At 34.7% G+C, this 12,454-nt stretch overlaps 1 protein-coding gene across 1 annotated transcript in view; it reads left to right on the plus strand.

Annotated features, from left to right (window-relative positions):
* The window catches only part of sdk2a (sidekick cell adhesion molecule 2a), a 405,582-nt gene that overhangs the window by 383,890 nt on the left and 9,238 nt on the right, over positions 1–12,454 (plus strand). Inside the window, exon 44 of the mRNA XM_062036709.1 lies at positions 4,776–4,920. Coding sequence (XP_061892693.1) covers positions 4,776–4,920 — 145 coding nt within the window. The remainder of the gene's footprint in view (positions 1–4,775; positions 4,921–12,454) is intronic.

Below are 12,454 nucleotides of genomic sequence, written 5' to 3' on the forward strand. Positions count from 1 at the left end.
CAGTGTGTAAAGGATATCACCACATGGGCTCAGGAACACTTCAGAAAACCACTGTCAGTAACTAAAGTTGTTCTCTACATCTGTAAGTGCAAGTTAAAACTCTACTATGCAAAGCGAAAGCCATTTTATCAACAACACCCAGAAACGGTGCCGGCTTCGCTGGGCCCGAGCTCATCTAAAATGGACTGATGCAAAGTGAAAAAGTGTTCTGTGGTCTGCCGAGTCCACATTTCAAATTGTTTTTGGAAACTGTCAACGTTGTGTCCTCCAGAACAAAGAGGAAAAGAACCATCCGGATTGTTGTAGGCACAAAGTTGAAAAGCCAGCATCTGTGATGGTATGGGGGTGTATTAGTGCCCAAGGCATGGGTAACTTACACATCTGTGAAGGCACCATTAATGCTGAAAGGTACATACAGGTTTTGGAGCAACATATGTTGCCATCCAAGCAACGTTATCATGGACGCCCCTGCTTATTTCAGCAAGACAATGCCAAGCCACATTTTACAACAGCGTGGCGTCATAGTAAAACAGTGCAGGTACTAGACTGGCCTGCCTGTAGTTCAGACCTGTCTCCCATTGAAAATGTGTGGAGCATTATGAAGCCTAAAATACCACAACAGAGACCCCCGACTGTTGAACAACTTAAGCTGTACATCAAGCAAGAATGGGAAATAATTGCACCTGAAAAGCTTCAAAAATTGGTCTCCTCAGTTCCCAAACGTTTACTGAGTGTTGTTAAAAGGAAAGGCCATGTAACACAGTGGTAAAAATGCCCCTGTGCCAACTTTTTTGCAATGTGTTACTGCCATTAAATTCTAAGTTAATGATTATTTGCAAAAAAAAAATTACGTTTCTCTGTTGGAACATTAAATATCTTGTCTTTGCAGTCTATTCAATTGAATATAAGTTGAAAAGGATTTGCAAATCATTGTATTCTGTTTTTATTTACCATTTACACAACGTGCCAACTTCACTGGTTTTGGGTTTTGTAGGATATGCAATTTCGGGAGACATTTCGTGTGGATGCTGTAATGCGCAAGGCGCAAGCCGAACTTAAATACTAACGTTAGCATGCTAACAGTTAGAATATTTAAGCAATATTTGTTAAAAAAAAAAATAGCATGCTAATAGTTAGTATGTGTCTAATATCAAGTTGTATGACTGAGGCTTTCGGCTGCAAACTTGCCTAAAAAAAGTCAGCGTAGTGACACTATTGTTCATTTTTTAAATTTTTTTTTTTTTTTTGATAATGTCAATGAGGGATTTCTAATCACTGCTATGTTGAAATTGTTATTAATATTGATACTGTTGTTGATAATATCCGTTTTTGTTTGACTACTTTTGGATTGTTTTGTGTCATGTTTGTGTGTCCTCTCAATTGCTCTGTTTATTGCTATTCTGAATGTTGCTGGGCCGGATTGTTGGTTTTTTGCATTGTTACGGTGTTATTGTGTATTATTTTGTTGGATTAATCAATAAAAAAATATATTTTTTAAAAATCTTGTTTTTTGCAGTGTACTCAATTGAATATAAGTTGAAAAGGATTTGCAAATCATTGTATTCTGTTTTTATTTACCATTTACGCAACATGCCAACTTCACTGGTTTTGGGTTTTGTCCAAGAAGGAGTACACTGCAAAAAGTCAGTGTTCAAAAACAAGAAAAAAAATATACAAAAATTAGGGGTATTTTACTTGAACTAAGGAAAATTATCTGCCAATAGAACAAGAAAATTTGGCTTGTCAAGACTTTCCAAAACAAGTAAAATTAGCTAACCTCAATGAACCCAAAAATACCTTAAAATGAGTATATTCTCATTAATAACAAGTGCACTTTTTTTGATAGAAAAAAAAAATATGAGACCTTTTTTCTCAATATGTTGAAAAATATTCTTAAATTAAGTAAATGCTAGTGCCATTATCTTGACAAAATGATATGCGCCCGGCATTACATTTCTTGAAACCAGCAAACTTACACTAAAAACAAGTTTATTGTTCTTAATGGAAAGGCAACAAGGCAACCGCTTGTTATTCTCGGGTCTCCTAGCCGCTCAGGCAAATCATATTGTCTAAAAATGCATTTTCCCATTGATAACATGACATCATCGCGGCAAGTGCATGCTCTTTCAGTCAATTAGTGCGCGAGAAATATATATATACTGTATATATATATATATATATATATATATATATATATATATATATATATATATATATATATATATATATATATATATATATATACAGCCCGACCCCCAGCCAATTTTTTTTAATTGTAATTTTTAATAATTTACCTGAATGTGCATGAACTATTTCTGTTCAAAATAGTTTGAAATGTCACATGTTAAATGTTTAAATATTAACTATCAGTTTACTGTACTGTGCCTACTGTACTACTACATGAGTACGTATTTTCTATTGTTTCATTGAAAATAAAACAGCAAAGTCCATTTGGCTGTCATCTGTTTTAATTATGAGACACAATTGTGTCAAAATCATGTTGTTTTTTTTATATGCTTGAAATAAGAAATGATTACTTTAAAAAAAGTATTTTTATACTTGTGAGTGTTGATGACACAGCTTTGCAACAGTTGATATTCTAGTTTCAAGCATGTTTTACTCAATATAGGTCATCAAATCTCAGCAACAAGCTGTACTATCTTACTGAGATCATTTAGGACCAAAACACTTAAAACAAGTGAAACACTCTGTGGAGGTCTTGCTTCTCCGGGTTCTCTGGACCACCAATGACGCGCATGACAGCCGTATTCATCTTTGCGAACAATGATTTATTTTGCAATAATCTGTGCTTTTTCAGCCATGTTAAAGTTTATCTCGCTCGTTCTCCACCATCAACATCCTCCTTTCCTTCCCGACTGCTGCCTTTAACAGAGCGACAGGTAATCAGACAAACACTCACAGCTGTGTCATCCACGCACCTGTCACTAATCTCGAAGCCGATCCTGACACACCCCGCTTCGCTTCAGGTCCGCAGGCCACGCCCCACCCCACACACTCTAACATAAAATCTGCTTAGTGAGAAGAATTATCTTATCAGACAGAAAATAAGCAAATATCACCCTTATTTGAGATATTTCATCTTACTTAGATTTCAGTTTTTGCAGTGTAGGAAGAAGCTAAACCTTTTGAAAGCCACACTGCAAAAACTGAAATCTAAGTAAGATTAAATATCTCAAATAAGGGTGATATTTGCTTATTTTCTGTCTGATAAGATAATTCTTCTCACTAAGCAGATTTTATGTTAGAGTCTTTTATTTGTTTTAAGGGTTTTGGTCCTAAATGATCTCAGTAAGATATTACAGCTTGTTGCTGAGATTTGATGACCTATATTGAGTAAAACATGCTTGGAACTAGAATATCAACTGTTGCAAAGCTGTGTCATCAACACTCACAAGTATAAAACTACTTTTTTAAAGTAATAATTTATTTTAAAAAAATCATGACTTTGACACAATTGTGTCTCATAATTAAAACAGATGACAGCCAAATTGACTTACCGGTAGCTGTTTTATTTTCAATGAAACAATAGAAAATGCGTACTCATATAGTAGTACAGTTGGCACAGTACAGTAAACTGACAGCTAATATTTAAAAGTTTGACATTTCAAACAATTTTGAACAGAAATAGTTCATGCACATCCAGATAAATTCCTCAAAATTCCAATTAAAAAAATGTTGTCCGGGGGCCGGGCTGTATATATGCACACTAATTGACTGAAAAAGCACGCACTTGGCGTGATGATGTCATGTTATCGATGGAAAAATGCATTTTTAGACAATATGATTTGCCAGAGTGGCTAGGAGACCCCGAGAGAGACAAGCGCTTGCCTTGTTGCCTTTCCATTAAGAACAATAAATTAAGTTTGCTGGTTTCAAGAAATGTAATGCTGAGTGCATATCATTATGTCAAGATAATGCACTAGCATTTACTTAATTTAAGAATATTTTTCAACATACTGAACAAAAAGGTCTCTTTTTTTTCTACCAAGAAAAGTACACTTGTTATTAGTGAGAATATACCGTATTTTTCTGACTATAAGTCACAGTTTTTTTCATTGTTTGGCCGGGGGTTCGACTTATACTCAGGAGCGACTTATGTGTGAAATTATTAACACATTACCGTAAGATATCAAATATTATTTAGCTCATTCACGTAAGAGACTAGACGTATAAGATTTCATGGGATTTAGCGATGACAGATTGTTTGGTAAACATATAGCATGTTCTATATGTTATAGTTATTTGAATGACTCTTACCATAATATGTTACGTTAACATACCAGGCACGTTCTCAGTTGGTTATTTATGCCTCATATAACGTACACTCATTTAGCCTGTTGTTCACTATTCTTTAATTATTTTATTGGCTTTTATCAAATAAATTTCCCCAAAAAAGGCGACTTATACTCCAGTGCGACTTATATATGTTTTTTTCCTTCTTTATTATGCATTTTCGGCCGGTGCGACTTATACTCCGGAGCGACTTATACTCCGAAAAATAGGGTACTTATTTTAAGGTATTTTTGGGTTCATTGAGGTTAGCTAATTTTACTTGTTTTGGAAAGTCTTGACAAGCCAAATTTTCTTGTTCTATTGGCAGATAATTTTGCTTAGTTCAAATAAAATACCCCTCATTTTTGTATTTTTTTTCTTGTTTTTGAACACTGACTTTTTGCAGTGCATGAAAAACTGGTGCGCGGTTTTCACTTTAACACGGATCTTTATACCATTCTGGTCTTCCCGCCTCTCCTCAGGCAACCACTCCAACTGCACAGCGCTGCCGCTGACCCACGGCGAGATGGTGCACCTGGACGAGGGCCGCTTCCCGTCGCTGGAGCTCAACAACAGGCGCCTCTCGGTGAAAAACTCCTTTTGCCGCAAGAACGGCATCTACACACGGTCAGTGAACTCACTTCCTGTGTTCACAAAACTTTTCTTACTCCCAACGGAGAGTTATGATTCTTGCACACTGTTATGCTTTCCTGTCGTCCTTCACAATACATTCTCTATGCTGGGGGAAGAAACAAACCTCAATGAGCCCAGCTGCCGACTCGGACCCCCCCCCCCCCCCTTTTTCCGCTCCCATGGTTGATATTCAGCAGTATGAATGTGGCAATCGTTCCTATGAAGGAGGCGGCACAAAAGCAGCTAATTAGCATTCATAAGCTTGGCCGTGTACTCGTTATGTGTCCGCCGTCAAAGTTGGGGTCCAAGTTTTTGGGCTTCTCTCTCCGTGCCGTGAGGATTAAGACAGCGTTGATATGTGAGCACATCCTTTAAGCCGTCGGCTGGACTTTGTCAGGTTCGGTCATGTTTGGTTAAACACTCGATAAGAGTTGTTACAAAATCTGCGCGGCGTGACAGCCAAAGAAAATCTCTTAAGTCGACTCAACCTACCTATATCATGTATTCCTAACACGTCGGCGTGTACAACACATAATGTCATAATAAACGTATTTACCATATTTTTTCAGACTATAGAGCAGGGGTCCCCAAACTTTTTGACTAAGGGGGGTCACATTGGTTGAAAAAAATTTGGCCTGTGTATATATATATATATATATATATATATATATATATATATATATATATATATATATATATATATATATATATATATATATAGAGTGCAGGCCAAAAGTTTGGACACACCTCATTTCAATGTGTTTTCTTTATTTTTCATGACTATTTACACCTCTTGAAGATCATCGAGAGAATGCCAAGAGTGTGCAAAACAGTAATCAGAGCAAAGGGTGGCTGTTTTGAAGAAACTACAATATAAAACATGTTTTCAGTTATTTCCCTTTTTTTTGGGTTAAGTACATAACTCCACATGTGTTCATTCATAGTTTTGATGCCTTCAGTGACAATCTACAATGTAAATAGTCATGAAAATAATGAAAAACCATTGAATGACACGTGTGTCCAAACTTTTGGCCTGTACTGTGTGTGTGTGTGTGTGTGTGTGTATATATATATATATATATATATATATATATATATATATATATATATATATATATATATATATATATATATATATATATATATATATATATATATATATATATAATTTATTTTTTAATTTTTTAATTTTTTATTGTAAATAAAATATATATATATACAAACCCCGTTTCCATATGAGTTGGGAAATTGTGTTAGATGTAAATATAAACGGAACACAATGATTTGCAAATAATTTTCAACCCATATTCAGTTGAATATGCTACAAAGACAACATATTTGATGTTCAAACTGATAAACTTTTTTTTTTTGCAAATAATCATTAACAAAGAAGTTGGGAAAGGTGGCAATAAATACTGATAAAGTTGAGGAATGCTCATCAAAGACTTATTTGGAACATCCTACAGGTGAACAGGCAAATTGGGAACAGGTGGGTGCCATGATTGGGTATAAAAGTAGATTCCATGAAATGCTCAGTCGTTCACAAACAAGGATGGGGCGAGGGTCACCACTTTGTCAACAAATGCGTGAGCAAATTGTTGAACAGTTTAAGAAAAACCTTTCTCAACCAGCTATTGCAAGGAATTTAGGGATTTCACCATCTACGCTCCGTAATATCATCAAAGGGTTCAGAGAATCTGGAGAAATCACTGCACGTAAGCAGCTAAGCCCGTGACCTTCGATTGCTCAGGCTGTACTGCATCAACAAGCGACATCAGTGTGTAAAGGATATCACCACATGGGCTCAGGAACACTTCAAAAACCCACTGTCAGTAACTACAGTTGGTCGCTACATCTGTAAGTGCAAGTTAAAACTCTCCTATGCAAGGCAAAAACCGTTTATCAACAACACCCAAAAACCGTTTATCAACAACAGGCTTCGTTGGGCCTGAGTTCATCTAAGATGGACTGATACAAAGTGGAAAAGTGTTCTGTGGTCTGACAAGTCCACATTTTAAACTGTTTTTGGAAACTGTGGACGTTGTGTCCTCCGGACCAAAGAGGAAAAGAACCATCTGGATTGTTATAGGCGCAAAGTTGAAAAGCCAGCATCTGTGATGGTATGGGGGTGTATTAGTGCCCAAAACATGGGTAACTTACACATCTGTGAAGGCGCCATTAATGCTGAAAGGTACATACAGGTTTTGGAGCAACATATAATGCCATCCAAGCAACGTTACCATGGACGCCCCTGCTTATTTTAGCAAGACAATGCCAAGCGACGTGTTGCATCAACGTGGCTTCATTAGTAAAAGAGTGCGGGTACTAGACTGGCCTGCCTGTAGTCCAGACTTGTCTCCCATTGAAAATGTGTGGCGCATTATGAAGCCTAAAATACCACAACGGAGACCCCCGGACTGTTGAACAACTTAAGCTGTACATCAAGCAAAAATGGGAAAGAATTCCACCTGAGAAGCTTAAAGAATGTGTCTCCTCAGTTCCCAAACGTTTACTGAGTGTTGTTAAAAGGAAAGGCCATGTAACACAGTGGTGAACATGCTCTTTCCCAACTACTTTGGCACGTGTTGCAGCCATGAAATTCTAAGTTAATTATTATTTACAACAAAAAAGTTACGTTTATGAGTTTGAACATCAAATTTCTTGTCTTTGTAGTGCATTCAATTGAATATGGGTTGAAAAGGATTTGCAAATCATTGTATTCCGTTTATATTTACATCTAACACAATTTCCCAACTCATATGGAAACGGGGTTTGTATATATATATGCATGTGGACTCGTCAGACCACAGAACACTTTTCCATTTTTTATCAGTCCATCTTAGATTTGCTAGGGCCCAGCGAAGCCGGCGGCGTTTCTGGGTGTTGTTGATAAATGGCTTTGGCTTTGCAGAGTCGAGTTTTAACTTGCACTTACAGATGTAGCGATTAACTGCAGTTACTGACAGTGGTTTACTGAAGTGTTCCTGAGCCCATGTGGTGATATCCTTTACACACTGATGTCGGTTTTTGATGCGGTACCGCCTGAGGGATCGAAGGTCCATAATATCATCGCTTATGTGCAGTGATTTCTCCAGATTCTCTGAACCTTTTGATGATATTACGGACCGTAGATTGTGAAATCTCTAAATTCCTTGCAATATCTTTTTGAGAAATGTTGTTCTTCAACTCTTGGACGATTTGCTCATGCATTTGTTCACAAAGTGGTGACCCTCGCCACATCCCTGTTGGTGAATGACTGAGCATTTCATGGAAGCTGCTTTTATACCCAATCATGGCACCCACCTGTTTCCAATTAGCCTGTTCACCTGTGGGATGTTCCAAATAAGTGTTTGATGAGCATTCCTCAACTTTTTCAGTCTTTTTTGCCACTTGTGCCAGCTTTTTGGAAACATGTTACAGGCATCAAATTCCAAATTTGCAAAATACTTGCAAAAAATTACAAAGTTTACCAGTTTGATCGTTATGTATCTTGTCTTTGCAGTCTATTCAATTGAATATAGCTTATTCTGTTTTTATTTATGATTTACACAACGTGCCAACTTCACTGGTTTTGGAGTTTGTACTTCTATGACCCATCCAAAATCCAACAGAAGTTTATGGTTTTATGTTAAAAGCGTTGCCGTCATCTGTAAGATCTTTTAAAGGAGTTTGTTTTCACTTTTTTCCCCTCCAACAAGGAGGTCAAGAAGCCTGCGAGAAGACGCCCTTTGAAGAGTTCCAGCCCGCCACGCTGCTCTTTGCTAATGAGTGGACCCATAAGCCCGAGTTAAAGGAGGGGGTACATATGAAAGGGCGAGGGACCGAGGCGTGAGTTACTACACCGACGCAAAACCCCTTAAATAATTCAAAGCTCACTGCCAAGTATTTTGTTGTGTGATCCCCCCCACAGGGTGTCTTCCTGTTTAATGTCGGACTTGTCAGAATTGGTAGTTTTTTCTTCCTTCAGTCCGCCCACTGGAGTAAATCCCCTTTAACCTAAAGGAGATGTCCCTTTGTTGTGTCAAATTGTGTCTACTAAGCTTTCCGCCGTCCTCATTGATTTAGTCCCTGCACGCATCTCATTTCATATTACGCCGCAACTTTATGTATTAATATTACGCTTGACAACGCCGCCGTTTTTTACGCTTGTCTGCTCTGCCTCTGCTCATGCAATATTTTGCCTTGACTTTCAACCAAAGTCTTTCAAAGCCCTCCTACTTTTTTTTTTTGAATACCGAGCATACCGAGGATATAGCTCGCTGACCTTATTGTGGGGCTCCCCGGACATCTGATGCAACGTTAACTACCCTTGAACGCATCGTCATTTCAGCGGAGGAAGAAGAAAGAGAAGTGTGCAAATTCTTTCTCTCATCTTCACGTTATGGACTTAATGACCTGAGGAAGGACGATTTTTTTTTTTTTTTTTTAAACTTGACCTGAGCTCATAAAAGGAGGACTAATAGCATTGCTGTGTTCAGGGCCTTGTTTTTTTTTTTGCAAACAGCTAAACGTCTGAGCATCTTCAGAGCATTTTTACATGAACGCCAATGGATATTTTGGTGACACTTTAATATGGGGAACATATTCACCATTAATTAGTTGCTTATTAACATGCAAATTAGTAACATATTGGAATAGAATAGAATAGAATAAAAAGTAATTTATTGATCCCTGGGGGAAATTCAGCACCACAGTTCGCTCACAATAGATAATAAACACTTCGGTATTTTTACATGTGAATAATATAAATACAGTCTATTATACAGCATTATTCACATGTGAATAACATAAATACAGTCTATTATACAGCATTATTCACATGTGAATAATATAAATACAGTCTATTATACAGCATTATTCACATGTGAATAACATAAATACAGTCTGTTATGCAGCATTATTCACATGTGAATAACATAAAAACAGTCTAGTATACAGCATTATTCACATGTGAATAACATAGTCTATTATACAGCATTAGTCACATGTGAATAACATAGTCTATTATACAGCATTATTCACATGTGAATAACATAAATACATTCCATTATACAGCATCATTCACATGTGAATAATATAAATACAGTCTATTATACAGCATTATGCACATGTGAATAACATAAATACAGTCTATTTTACAGCATTATTCACATGTGAATAACATAAAAACAGTCTAGTATACAGCATTATTCACATGTGAATAACATGAATACAGTCTATTATACAGCATTATTCACATGTGAATAATATAAATACAGTCTATTATACAGAATTATTCACATGTGAATAACATAGTCTATTATACAGCATTATTCACATGTGAATAACATAAATACATTCCATTATACAGCATCATTCACATGTGAATAATATAAATACAGTCTATTATACAGCATTATGCACATGTGAATAACATAAATACAGTCTATTTTACAGCATTATTCATATGTGAATAACATAAATACAGTCTGTCAAAGCGCTTTGAGTACCTCGAAGGTAGAAAAGCGCTATACAAGTATAACCCATTTATCATTTATTATTTATACAGCATTACTCACATGTGAATAACATAAATACAGTCTATTATACAGCATTATGCACATGTGAATAACATAAATACAGTCTATTATATATAGCAGTATTCACATGTGAATAACATAAATACAGTCTATTATACAGCATTATTCACATGTGAATAACATAAATACAGTCTATTATACAGCATTATTCACATGTGAATAACATAAATACAGTCTATTATACAGCATTATTCACATGTGAATAACATAAATACAGTCTATTATACAGCATTATTCACATGTGAATAACATAAATACAGTCTATTATGCAGCATTATTCACATGTGAATAACATAAATACAGTCTATTATACAGCATTATTCACATGTGAATAACATAAATACAGTCTATTATACAGCATTATTCACATGTGAATAACATAAATACAGTCTATTATACAGCATTATTCACATGTGAATAACATAAATACAGTCTATTATACAGCATTATTCACGTGTGAATAACATAAATACAGTCTATTATGCAGCATTATTCACATGTGAATAACATAAATACAGTCTATTATACAGCATTATTCACATGTGAATAACATAAATACAGTCTATTATACAGCATTATTCACATGTGAATAACATAAATACAGTCTATTATGCAGCATTATTCACATGTGAATAACAAAAATACAGTCTATTATACAGCATTATTCACATGTGAATAGTATAAATACAGTCTATTATACAGCATTATTCACATGTGAATAACATAAATGCAGTCTATTATACAGCATTATTCACGTGTGAATAACATAAATACAGTCTATTATGCAGCATTATTCACATGTGAATAACATAAAAACAGTCTATTATACAGCATTATTCACATGTGAATAACATAAATACAGTCTATTATACAGCATTATTTACATGTGAATAATATAAATACATTCTATTATACAGCATTTTTTACATGTTAATAATATAAATACAGTCTATTATACAGCATTATTCACATGTGAATAACATAAATACAGTCTATTATACAGCATTATTCACATGTGAATAATATAAATACAGTCAATTATACAGCATTATTTACATGTGAATAATATAAATACAGTCTATTATAAAGCATTTTTCACATGTGAATAACATAAATACAGTCTATTATACAGCATCATTCACATGTGAATAACATAAATACAGTCTATTATACAGCATTATTCACATGTGAATAACATAAATACAGTCTATTATACAGCATTATTCACATGTGATTAACATAAATACAGTCTATTATACAGCATCATTCACATGTGAATAACATAAATACAGTCTATTATACAGCATTATTCACATGTGAATAACAAAAATACAGTCTATTATACAGCATTATTCACATGTGAATAACACAAATACAGTCTATTATACAGAATTATTCACATGTGAATAACATAAAAACAGTCTATTATGCAGCATTATTCACATGTGAATAACATAAAAACAGTCTATTATACAGCATTATTCACATGTGAATAACATAAATACAGTCTATTATACAGCATTATTCACATGTGAATAACACAAATAGTCTATTATACAGCATTATTCACATGTGAATAACATAAATACAGTCTATTATGCAGCATTATTCACATGTGAATAACATAAAAACTGTCTATTATACAATATTATTCACATGTGAATAACATAAATACAGTCTATTATACAGCATTATTCACATGTGAATAACATAAATACAGTCTATTATACAGCATTATTCACATGCGAATAATATAAATACAGTCTATTATACAGCATTATTTACATGTGAATAATATAAATACATTCTATTATACAGCATTATTTACATGTGAATAATATAAATACAGTCCATTATACAGCATTATGTACATGTGAATAACATAAATACAGTCTATTATACAGCATTATTCACATGTGAATAACATAAATACAGTCTATTATACAGCA

The sequence above is a fragment of the Entelurus aequoreus genome, linkage group LG25, assembly GCF_033978785.1.
Source record: "Entelurus aequoreus isolate RoL-2023_Sb linkage group LG25, RoL_Eaeq_v1.1, whole genome shotgun sequence".
Lineage (NCBI taxonomy): Eukaryota > Metazoa > Chordata > Actinopteri > Syngnathiformes > Syngnathidae > Entelurus > Entelurus aequoreus.